General features: G+C 41.1%; 1 protein-coding gene across 1 annotated transcript in view; it reads left to right on the forward strand.

Annotated features, from left to right (window-relative positions):
• TTC21A (tetratricopeptide repeat domain 21A) overlaps positions 1–12,715 on the forward strand; it is a 57,402-nt gene extending 44,687 nt beyond the window's left edge. Inside the window, exons 19-29 of the mRNA XM_084859406.1 lie at positions 694–800; positions 2,982–3,170; positions 3,917–4,027; positions 5,010–5,091; positions 5,380–5,530; positions 6,434–6,598; positions 7,773–7,968; positions 9,372–9,596; positions 9,938–10,058; positions 11,362–11,429; positions 12,541–12,715. Of these exons, the coding sequence (XP_084715532.1) occupies positions 694–800; positions 2,982–3,170; positions 3,917–4,027; positions 5,010–5,091; positions 5,380–5,530; positions 6,434–6,598; positions 7,773–7,968; positions 9,372–9,596; positions 9,938–10,058; positions 11,362–11,429; positions 12,541–12,618 (1,493 nt within the window). The 3' untranslated portion in view covers positions 12,619–12,715. The remainder of the gene's footprint in view (positions 1–693; positions 801–2,981; positions 3,171–3,916; positions 4,028–5,009; positions 5,092–5,379; positions 5,531–6,433; positions 6,599–7,772; positions 7,969–9,371; positions 9,597–9,937; positions 10,059–11,361; positions 11,430–12,540) is intronic.

Below are 12,715 nucleotides of genomic sequence, written 5' to 3' on the forward strand. Positions count from 1 at the left end.
AAAGGGGATGGGGAGGGAAAAGGAAAAAATAAGATAGACTTTCAGTAGGGCTGGTGGAATGGCTCTGCTTCCCCTCTCATCTCCTGGTGGAGTGGGGAGGGTGGGGAGCAGTTGATGTCAGTTAACCTGATGTTCCCTTTGCCTACTCCTGACTCCCTCCCTCACTCCTTTCCCGCAGGGCAGTTGATAGGAACATAGGAAGCTGCCTTATACTGAATCAGACCCTGGGTCCATCAAGCCCAGTATTGTTGACACTGACTGGCAGCAGCGGCTCTCCAGGGTTTCAGGCAGGATTCTTTCCAGCCCTACCTGGAGATGCCAGGGATTTTACTTGTGACCTTCTGCATGCAAAGCAGGGGCTCTACCACGGAGCTCCAAGCCCCTCTTGATGTCAGTTAACCTGGGTGTGTGTGTGTGTGGGGGGGAATTCAACTGGAGCAGGCCCTGATGTTCCTTTTGCCTGCTCCCATCTCCCTCGCTCTAGCACTAAGATCCTACCAGCCTTCTCAGCACATCAAAACAAAATGCCTTGTCCAGCCCTTTTCACATACCAATTCCACTAGTCAAAGCTTTTTCTTTCTAGCCACTACCTAGTAGTTTCGGTGGCCATTAAACTTTTGCACAGGAGAAAATCCTGATGGCCTAAACAATATACAGCTACAAAATAATTATTCTTTCTGTTTAATCTTCCAGTTGATGATCTGCCTTCAATGATGAAGGATGTTAAGAACCTGATGTTATTAGCAAAGGTTTATGAGACAACTAAAAGAGGAGAAGTTGTTCTGGAAACCTTGAACAAGGTAGATAAGCAACTTTATACAAGCTTCACATATTGTTGGAGATGATTCCAAAGTGGTTCTCAACATAATCTAAATACACATTTGGTTTTTCAAATAGCTGAATCGCCAAGGTTTGAATCAAGTAGCACCTTTTCATACTAACTAATATTAATACAGCATAAGCTTGTGTAGCTTACAACCTACTTCTTCAGACACAGAAGACACATCTTCAAAAGCAAGCAGTACAGTAGACCTCATTCTTAAAGGGAACTTGTACAAAGGACATGGGACAGTAAGGGATACATAATGATAGAGAGTTCACTCAAAATGTATAAATGGGAGGGGGGAAAAAACATGGTATCCTTTTGTAATCTAGTTTATTCAGTCATACCTTCATGTGAATTCCTGCATTGCTACTTTATAATGTCCACTATGATTGATTCTCTTGAGAATAGCCACTCTGAGGACTCATATGGAAAATCCAGGAAGTTTAAAATGTTCACTCATGTTTTTAAAATGTAAGATTTATGTCTACTAATTTAGTTCTTCAAATATAGCCCTATCTGGCTAATATAGGCTACTGACAGACATTTTAGGCAAATTAACACATATGTATTTGTTAACAAGCAAGTACACCAGTCTAGGATGTGGGACTGTATTTTACCTTTTTACTATACCTCTAGCATCTAGACTGGTGGGGACGAGGGAGAGGGCCTTCTCTGTGGTGGCCCCCACTCTGTGGAACTCCCTCCCTAGGGAACTCCGGCATGCCCCCTCTTTAATGAGCTTCCGTCGTGCATTAAAAATGTGGTTGTTCAGGCAGGCATTTGGGGTGGGTTAGGGTATTTAAAAAAAAAAAAATTATGGTAAAATTTTGTTTTAAATTGTTTTATGGTGGGTTGTACATCGCCCAGAGTGGCTGGGTGACCAGTCAGATGGGCGATTAATAAATTAAATAAATAAATAAATAAATAAATAAATAAATAGCATCGATTCAGGGACACAGCTGGCAGCTGGATTTACAGAGTGTCAGACTAGGGCTGGGGAAATCCAGGGCCGGATTTACATGGCAATGGAATGTGAGGCACTTTCATGTTCAATGCGGATTTTCACAAAATCAGCTTTTGTCTGTCAGGGACACATGTCGCCAGAAAAGCAGAGTATATAGTACCTTAAAACGTGTTTTCAGAGGTCACACTGCATGTCAATCCTCCTTACTTTGGGGTCATGTGGGCAGAGTCCTGCCACTTGCACTGAATGTCATCAAACACATGGATGCTGCTGAGCAAATGAGAAGCTTGTTCCTCCCCCCACCCCAGCTCAGGGAAGTTTGGAAGTGCTGAGTGAAGCCCCTGTAGTTTAACCCCACACTGCGCCCCCCTCATCCACCACTGGGATATTGTGAAAGATTAAAGATTAAAACTGTGCTTTTATGAATGGAGAAAACAGGCTGCATTCTACGAATTAGTCAAGCCACTATCCTGACACATTGGGATTGCAAAACTCACCTTTAAGAAGGGAGAAAACAGCCAAGCCTCTAATGGGAAAACAGCCCTATGGTGGGGAGGGGCTCCAATTTTCTCAATGGGAGGAAGATGCTACAGAGGTGATGGGGAGGGCAGGCGGTGGCAGAACGGAAGCTCCTTACAGAGCTCCTTCGCCACCCCTTTGGCTCGCTTTCTCACCTCTGCCCCCTGCAACTGAATAGACCTAGCAGGCTATTCTCCCAACCCCTCCCTCCCAGCCAGGCATACCCATCATGCAGGAGTCAATTCAGGTGAATGGGGCACACATTTGCAGGAGCCACATTTAAGGTAAAATACGCTCTAAAATAACTTTCAGAAAATGTGCGCTTTAGAGGTGGCTGTGGGGTGGCCATGATGTCATGTGTCCCAAATGACCCCAAAGTGCTTTCCCTTTGCAGTGAATCACATGTGTAGATTGGCTTCAGGTTCAAATCCCTACTCAGCCTTGAAGCGCGCCTTGGGCCAGTCACCACCTCTCAGCCTAACTAGCCCCACAGGGTTATTGTGAGGATAAAATGGGGCTGGGGAGACAACCATGATAAACTGTACCAGGAAGGTAGGATATGAATGTAAAGAAGAAGAAGAAGAAGAAGAAATAATAGGTTTGGACATTCTTCAGATGAACAGAGGTGTACCCCTCGCTGCCCTAATTTTGTACATTTGTTCATTTTTTAAGGCATATGACATCCAGCAAAGGATATTGAAGCGAGTCCGCATAGAACAGCCTGAACTGATCCCTCCTCAGAAACAAGTGCAATTGATGATCTGCGCACAGTTTGCAGAGTTTTACCAAGCAGAGAAAGAGTATGAAAAAGCTGCAAAGTACTACACAGAAGCCCTGTCCTGCGTTCCAACTGATAGTAAAGTAAGCATGATCTTAAATTTCCACTTTAAAAGTATGCAAAGTGAAAGCTGGGCAAAAAGCTGACCACCTAACCCTGCTGGTTGCTGGGATTCCATAAAGAAGGCTGGACTAAATGGAGCTTGGTCTGATTCAGCAAGGTACTTCTCACATTCCTAAGCAACAGTGTATCTTCCAGATCATTTAACACAGATTATCTATGCCTCAATTATTAAGAGATCTAGAGTATGAAATCTAGCTTTGTCAATTTAAAATATATTGGTGGATCACAGGCATTCTGCTACAGAATAAAAATGTAACCTGCATAGGACTGAACTTACCTCATTTTATGTTAACAGCCCTAAACTAGCTTACATTTATGGCTGTCAGAAGCCCCCTTCACACATGACTCGCATGAAGGGAGCATCACACAATTGCCATGGAGCAGGGCCATGCCGGCAGCCCTGCCTGTAGATATTCACACATTGGTGTGGACATCTGAACTGCTCGTGCATAGGCTTCCACGTGACTGGGACTCCTTTGTCAGGTCAGACATCAACACACCAATGTGTGGACATCCATGTTTGGGCCAGCAGCATGCCTGATGGCACTCTGTGGTATCAAATGAGGCTGATAAAAAACAAAAAAACTGGGAACTAGAGTTCTATGGAGAGAGGACTAGAACTATCTGACAGAATTACCAGTAGCTTCCCTACATTATAATTATCAAGGTTCTGTTGCTGATTGAATTGTTTCCATTTTATTTTCAGATAATATTAGAATTAGCTCGCCTGTATTTGATGCAAGGTGATACAGACCAATGTGAGCATTATTGTACTCTCCTGCTTCAAGATGATGACAGCAGTGAAACTGGAACAATGGTACACTGTTCTTTTGCCTTCCACTAAACATAAACACTGCTGTAAAGTGAACCAATATTCTAGTCTGCTTTATCTAATGGGCCACCACACTTCTTCACCTCATGGCCTCTAGACTGGGGGCGGGGTTTCTTGAAAAGCTTTCAGATTAAAACCCATCTGCTTTTGCACTCTGACGCAGCTGTTACTGATCACATGAGGTGAAGGGACGGGAGGTGTCACATTGGTCCCTAATAGCACAGCCAACTGACAACGTCATGATGACGCAATGTCTATCCACTACCTAGCAGTGCTTCCCCATCTCACATGCCCCACCGCACCCCACGCATCCAATTTAACTGCACTGTAAAACAGAAGGAGTTATTCTGTTTCAGTGTTAGCATTGGCAAAGGCCTTTAACGCGGCAGGACACCACAATTTAAGAAAATGGTTGCCCAAATATATTTGATTTCTTATTAGTGTTTGGTACTCATATATAAAGACTTCTGGTGGGTCAGAGGAGGCTAATGGGTGGGTTGCCAGGCTACCAGGATTGGGGCAGCACATAGAATTATAGGGATATATTCCAGGTCATGAGGGTTAGGGGAGGAAAAGTGTTTGACAGAGGAACAAGCACATACAGGCAAGCAAAACTACACACAGGTATGTTGTGCACACATTTGCACAGGCTCTCTGAGCCTTCTCAAGCATGAGGAACTACTTATTTGGATAGGAAGTGCACAAGAAGACATATGCAAACCACATGTCGATTAATGTGTGACAACATACATATTGAAGCATGTATATATGCTATATGTTAATGCCTTGTATACACACAGTGAAGTAGATGTTTGTGCAAGCTGTCACACAAGAATTATCTATGTGTGGTTTACACACTTCTTTACTACTTGGAAGTGCTATCCATGTAGGACATTTTTACAATTTCAGTTCTCCCTGAAGCATTGAACCCAGTCGGTCTGAGTATGAAATGTCTGTTCTGTTGTAGATGATGGCAAACCTTATGTTTGGAAAAGAGAAGTATGAACAAGCAATAAGTCTTTATCGAAATGTTTTGGAGAAAACGCCAGGTATTTTTAATTTTTTAAAAATTAAAACATATGATGTCTTTTGGCTCTAAAGGGGGCCTCTGAAGCAACTCACATTAAATACGTTAAAATACAATAAAATCAGTTGTATACAATAAAACCAGAAGCTTTTTGATGAAAGATGTATGCATTCATGCATATACATAGATGTAAAATGCAGATTTCGCTGTTCTTTTCATCCCATCTGTGGAGTGTTGTTTCTTTTGGGCTCTTCCATGTCAACAAGAACTTATCTATGAAAAATATTTAAATGATTTTGGGTGCTTTTAGATAACTTCTCAGTCATGGAAAGTTTGATTGATTTGCTGAGAAGAAGTGGTAAACTTGATGAAGCTATACCATTTTTTGAACTGGCCAAGAAAAAATCAACTCGAACACCTTTGGAGCCTGGTTATAACTACTGTATGGGACTTTATTGTTGGTAAGTCAGAAAGAGTTGTTTTATTGGAAGTCAGAGACTTAGGGCCCAAATGGATGTGAGATGGGGTGATCCATGATTAAAACCTTGTGTGGCTTTAAAAATAACAATAAAAGCTGTGTGGGGAGAAGGAATTCAGATTTGGATCCAGACACTGCAGGAGGAGGGTTAGCTCTTTCTCTCCATGCTGTTTTGGCAGTGCTTTTTCTTTCTGTGCTGTTTTGCTTCTCCTCACCAAGTTTCTATTTGTCCTGCAAGGGAAAGTTACACATATATGGATACTTGTAAGTTTTTCCCCATGTGGTAAAATGCTGGGAGGAACATTAGCATCAGAAAATAGAACTGGGAAAGCTAGTGCTATCATTCCATTCTGAGATGCTCACCACCACTACTTTTTTTTAACTGGAAGATCCTATTCATGAATTTCTTGTGTCATGTCAAGTTTGGCCCTTAGACTCTGTGCAATAAGCTGTAGTCAAGCAGGCCAAGGAAGCTCATTGGACATTGACCTTAATAAATGTATCCATCTCTTTGGTTTTAAAACTGAGATTCTTTGCTTCCCCAATTGTCCTAGGAATTGTGTTCGAGGATCTGACTCTTCTAATTTTTACATATTTTCAACTGTAGACATTTAATTTTTTGTACTTAGAATTTCCTATAATATCTTAAATAAAGGGAACCTCCTTCCTTTTCCACAGTCCTGAAAGCAAATCTTTTGCCTCTTCTTGATTCATCAGCCACAGTCCAGTCCATCAGAAAATTAAGTGCACCTAAGCCCAATGATTGCTATAGACTGGAGCACACTTAATACTATGTTGAATCATTGCCATCATCTTGTGAAACAGAATGTGTGGATATTTCTTTGTTAGTAACACCTAAGTCTTGAATATTCTCTCCTATACATAGGCACATGATGCAGCCCAATCAGGCCTTGAAGTTCTTCAACAAAGCTCGTAAGGATAGTGACTGGGGCCAGAAAGCCCTGAGCTATATGATTCAGATATGTCTAAATCCTGACAATGAGATAATAGGTGGAGAAACTTTTGAGAACCAAAATACTGTGGATGCAAGGTAAAGGAAAAGTCCTTAATACACTTAAGACTAAGAACATGAAGGCTTTCTTCCCCTTCTTCTCCAGCAGTACTTGAAGAACAGGATTGTGCCACTTTTTAAGACTACATCTACCATCAAGAGAGAAAACAAGTACAATCTACAATCTATTATAATACAATCTTGTTCATCCAGGCTTTTATTATTCCAGGCTTACTTTCTGCCTCCAGCTATTATACATGACATATGATCTGGCATTGCTAGATGTTAATTCCTCTTGTCTGCTTGTAGTTGATACCACCACAGTAATGGCACTTAATAACAACAGGCAGATAGTTTATGTGGCCAAACAGCGCTCAGTTCCACCTGCATTATTTAGTATTGTATATAAAGATGGTGTTGTGTAGACTTACAGCTGGTATTACAGTTTACCAGAGAACATAGAAAACAACCATCAGTAAAACCAATAAAATAAAGCCATCAATAGCTTAGTTCATAGCTTAGTGGTAGAACATATGCTTTCCATGCAGAAGATCACAGGTTCAATCCCTGGCATCTCCAGGTAGAGCTATGAAAGAATCCTGCCTGAAACCCTGGAGAGCCTCTGCAAGTCAGTGCTGACAATACTGGGCTAGATGGACCAAGAGTCTGTCTCAGTATAATGTACCTTCCTGGGTTCCTAGCTCTCAAGCATATTTTGCTCATATTGTAGGTTAATCTAGAAAGCACTAGAAGCTCAGAATTTTTAGAACTCACCCTAAGTAAATACCCTGTTTGGCCTTTAAATATTTACCAACTGCTGCCTGTGAATAATATATATAGTTACTGTAACACAGACGTTATGCATGCTGTTCATTTGTAAAGGATGCACATCAGACTGTTGTGAGGAGGAGAAGGAAGGGCAATCTAGCAGCAGGGCATATTTTTTCTCATTCAGATCTGTGTGCAGCAGCCTGTTCTGAGTAGCTGCCAATAAGAGCAGCCATTTCCAAGCAGCCTCCTGGTGAGCTCATAGCAGTTCCCTGGATCTGGATTAATATCTGTGCAAATTATTGTCTCTATTTATACGTCAGGGGTGATCTAAATCAGATAGGAATACTAGTCTTAGGGAATTAAGAGGAGGTTAGTGAGACTGTGTTAATGTTACCCAGAACTTGAAAGCCTAGGAAACATCAAATGCTTTCATTTCAAACAGTAATATAAAGGAAAAGAGAGAATCTGAACAGCATGGAATACGTACAGCTGAGAAGCTTCTCAAGGAGTTTTACCCTCACTCACAGGAGGGCCAGAATCAAGTGGAGATGTTGCAGAGTTACTGTTTAATGGCAACAAAAGAGAGACATAATGTGGAGAAGGCCCTGAAAGTATTTACAGAAATGGGCCAAAATGAGGTAAGGTAAGAAAATTAGCAGTGAATCCCAATGGGTACAGTCAGGTGCAGTGTACAATCAAGCAGTTTCGTAGTGGCACCACCTAGGGATTACGGAGAAATACGCAACAGAATCAAATGAGTTCAGATTTCTATGAATCCAACCCACAAATTCTGTAGTGGACTGGCTTTTCCCAAGTCACACAGATTTGATTTGATTTGATTTTTTGCTTTCTGGAATTTTATGCAAATTTAGTTGTAGAAACACATAAAATTAAAACACACCGGCCAAAAATGTGCATTTCCCCCATAGATGAAAGCATTAAAATGTGCATTTTGGGGGGACTTGCATATTTTGAGGGGATTTGCACATTTTCACAAGTATGAATTTGTGCAAATTTGGGAAATTGGGAAAAGTCTGATTCCACTAATGAGTGGGTGATGGAACGATAGACACCTAACAATCCACGAAACACAGATGGAACAGATTTTGCAAAATCCGTACATCCCTAGTACCACCTTAAGGTAATATTTCTTAAAAGGTTGGGGGTTTTAAATAATGTTTTGACAGTGTTTTCAAAATGCTATCAGAGGATGTGGAGGCAGTGCTTGATTTCTAAAAGCACTCATACTGTTTCAGTCCTTATGGACACCATGCCATTTGTAACCTGGAAGCAAGCTGTGCTCCTTAATTCTGTGTGTAGAGATAGGCAGCAGTAGTGAGATGAGGGGAAGGCACTATGGATGTGCACAGAGTATTTTTGTTTAATAAAGAATGTTTCATATATGTTCTTTTAAGAAAGGGGCATAGCCAGAGATGACCAAGGGGTCATGCTGAATGTGTGTGATCAAAGGAGCTGAGGGCCTACCATACCTACAAAAGGTGTCTTCTGTGTAGGTTCAAGCTACATTACATGGCATTCTGTGATTACCATAGGGGTCTCTTTCCATGCAGAGTAGCTGTGGGTAGCTAGGGGAGGGGCAGGGTGGTAATTCTTTCCTCTCCAGCTGTTTCTCCAGTCTAAATCTCTCCCCTCAAAAATGTTTTTATCCCCCAGAGTTGCCCTTCATTGTTTATTTCTTTAAGAGTGCAATCCTATGCTTGTTCAGCCAGGAAAGCAGCTGTAAGAAGAACTCTCTAGTGGGCAAGTGGCTGGTGAGGAAAGGGTAAACAGACACACACGCGCGCGCACACGCACGGGTCCTCTTCTCAACTTGAAGATATGGAGAAAGAAAGCCCACAGGCAAAACGAGCCCAGAGCTATTCAAAATGTTTCATTTGGGCCTTACACAACTGAAGAAAATACTCACATTATGGAACCAACAGTAAAGAGATCAATATCTCAGTAATAGAAAATCACAATTAAAATTAGGACATAATACAACAGCAACCCTGTCTAGTATCTGTATGATTTGTTTTAACAGAGGGACAATGTTCCAGCCATTTTGGCAATAGCTCAAGCATACATGATTCTTAAACATACAGCCAAAGCCAGGACCCAGCTGAAGCGCTTGACTAAAGTGAACTGGTCTTTGACAGATGCTGAAGAGTTAGAAAAGGCTTGGATTTTGTTGTCAGATATCTACTGCACAGCTGGGAAGTATGACCTTGCAACTGAGCAGGTGAAGCGCTGCTTAAGGTACAATAAGGTGAGACAATGTAACTCTTGCAGTGGCAGAAGAACTTCCCACCAGATTGGACCATTAAACAGGAATAGCTGACTATTGATTTAGGCATAACAATGTCTTATGCTCGACATGCATACTGAGTTCCTGATTTTAACCCACCCAAATCCATCTTGATTCAGAAGGGGCTTGCTCTTTTTGAGAGTTCTTGGGGAAAGTGTGGGCATTTCCCAAGACTTCTCTGAAAGCTCAGAAGGTTCCCACCCATTGAGAATCAAGGGGAAGGAACCCAGCTGTAGGGAAGGTCTCCTTCGGATTGCATTGTAAAAAAACATTTATTTTTGCATTGTCATGTTTCTCTTTAGTCATGCGCTAAAGCTTATGAATGCTTAGGATTTATTGCAGAAAAGGAAAATGCATACAAAGATGCTGCAACTAACTATGAATTAGCTTGGAAATATAGTCACCAAGCAAATCCTGCTGTTGGTAAGTAAATTAATGAGTCTTTTGATCCCATTTCCCCCAGTTCAGTGCTGTGATACTTAGAGCTGCATTTTACAAGGTCTCCTTTGCAGTCTATTTCGAAGTCAGCCCCATTGAGCTCACTTGGAGTTACTCTGAAGAAAGTGTATAGGATTGCAGCTTTATTGTGTCATCTTGAAAATCTGTTTGCTAGGGAAGTGTATCTATGTGTTGACAAACAATGATAAAGATGAAGCTGCTATAGTCTGGCACAGGCACTACTGGCCCCACAGTGGGATCTGTGCAAATCCTAGAGTCCATTCAACACGGAACATATCAGGTGGCTTCTTTAAAGCCTCTGCTACTGACACAATTTAATAGGTAAATAGTCCAGGACTACTATCACTTGCATCACCCTTAAATCTGCAGCCCCTTGTGTTAGAATTCTACTGGGAACGTTGCACTTTCTGTGCAGCTGATAAGCCAAAATATGTGTAGCGGATTGTAGCCATGAAATGGCTTCTTAAACTGAGCATTAACATATATTATTATTGGATTCCACTCCAAATAGCTAGTGTTTCAAAAGACTGGCTATGCTTCTATACCACCTCACCTTTCTTTGTTTGATATTTGATATGAGAACAAGATTTGTGTCCTGCCCTGAAGGATAGAAATTTTGAACTAGTTTTCTAATGTATGGGAATAGATGATTTGATTTTGCTATGTCTTGTATGATCCAGAGCCTCACGCATGCTTCCAATGCATATAAGGAGTTCTTGTAATGTGCAAGGTGTCCCACATACATCAGTAGAGTTACGTCTTCAACGAAGTGAATGGAACAGCCCCTACAGGCAAAGGAAGCTCGCATATATGCTGGAGTCCTTCTGTATGTGGAAAATTACTGAAATTATGATGCTTGAGATTTTTATCACTGCCAACAACAAATTATCTCTCAATTTGTGGAAATGCAGAAATAGAAGTTGAGAGACAAAATACTGAAACAGTAGTGGTGGATCTTAAAACTTTCCAGTTCGGTAAAACATACTTTTGACATAGTTTATGCTCAAGTTTAATTTGCCAGGTTTCCAATTCTTACATAACATTTGCATATCTACTCAGAAGTAAGCTCCTCTGAGTTCAATAGGATTTACTCCCAGTAAGCGTGTACAAGATTACAACCGTAACTAGTCAATGACAACATTCCTTGGCAAAAAAAGAAAAAGAAACATTTTATTTCACAACATTCATCATTATTGCTCATTAGAATTATATTTTTAGTTAACATTTTATATTATGCAAAACACTCATCTTTTCTTCTCTCCTCTAGGATTTAAACTTGCTTTCAACTATTTAAAAGATAAGAGATATGTAGAAGCAATAGATGTATGCCATGATGTAAGTTCTCCAAACCATGATTCTGGAAACAGTGGTATAGATTGTTGTTTTCAGTTTTTGCTCTCAGAACACCCTTTTGTCATTGATTCTACAGTCAGGCAGTCCCTATGAGTTTGTCATAAAACCCCTCTGTAATGTCAGTGATCCTGAAACACTTGCAGATTGCACAGGGCCCTGGTCAGGCTGCATAGTCCCACACAAACAGAGTGTGCCCTAGGATGTGTCCAGCACTCTTCTGAAGCTGCACACTGGCAGGAGAAGATCAGGGCAGCTTGTCTGCCATCACTGATTTTCCCTTTGAGGATCTCCTGATAAGCCTCTACAGAACCCCAGCTTTCTTAGGAACAAGTCATGACTAACTTGCCGCATAGATTTCAGTGGGAATGAAGTTCAACTTAGGGTACTTCCAGAGAAGGCTTTTTTTGTGCAATTGCCCTGCCTCGTTCACAGAATTTTAAGAGAGGTCCAGATGACATCTTCCATTTGTAACTCTCCCATGTTTCTCCACAGCTGCTTCTGTCTTTTTTTCTTACCACCAAAAATCCATTAATGCGGGAAATATGGAATAGCTGTATAATGGGCTTCTTCACACAGAGCTTTTATCCTGTTATAGAGATTGTTTACTCACGAAAGTTTGCTGGTCCTTTAGATGATGTCATCAACTCCAGGGCATCTTCCACACTAAATGATCTTTATTCCATTTTTTAAAAGATTGGAGATAATGAGTTATGAAATTATAGCGCTTGAGTTCCGCTGCTTGAGTTCCCTCCATGAAAAGAGGAAAACCCACAATAAGAGGCGCTGGACCACAGCGCCATCTAGCAGCTGTATAATGAAACATACGGAAGACTCAGATAAGGGGGGAAGGAAGTGTGTGTAAAGGGAGTCTGTTGTGATCCTGCATTTAAAATGGAAGCAGAAAGCCCTGTTTTAAATGCGGGGTTTTAGGCTGGTTCAGAGATGCTCTTTGTCTTTTGGCTGGAAGCACAAGGAACTGTCCATCTGGAAGCACCTTTAGTCTGGATCTGACCCAAAGTTTGGTAGCTGCTGATATGCATTGTAGCTGTGTAGATATAGATGTTGCAAATAATTTATTTCTTCTTTATAAAAGGTTCTGAAAGCATGCCCAGATTATCCAAAAATTAGAGAAGAAATTTTGGAAAAGTCCCAAGCAGCAATTAAACCATAGAATGTGTAATTATATATGCTCCTGCACTCTCTAAAAATCTGTCAATGGAGTTTGAACATAAGACCATAATTTTCAATAAAGTTGTCTCATACAGTTT

The sequence above is a fragment of the Heloderma suspectum genome, chromosome 5 (genome assembly GCF_057233095.1).
Source record: "Heloderma suspectum isolate Gila_16-S chromosome 5, 16-S_ref, whole genome shotgun sequence".
NCBI lineage: Eukaryota > Metazoa > Chordata > Lepidosauria > Squamata > Helodermatidae > Heloderma > Heloderma suspectum.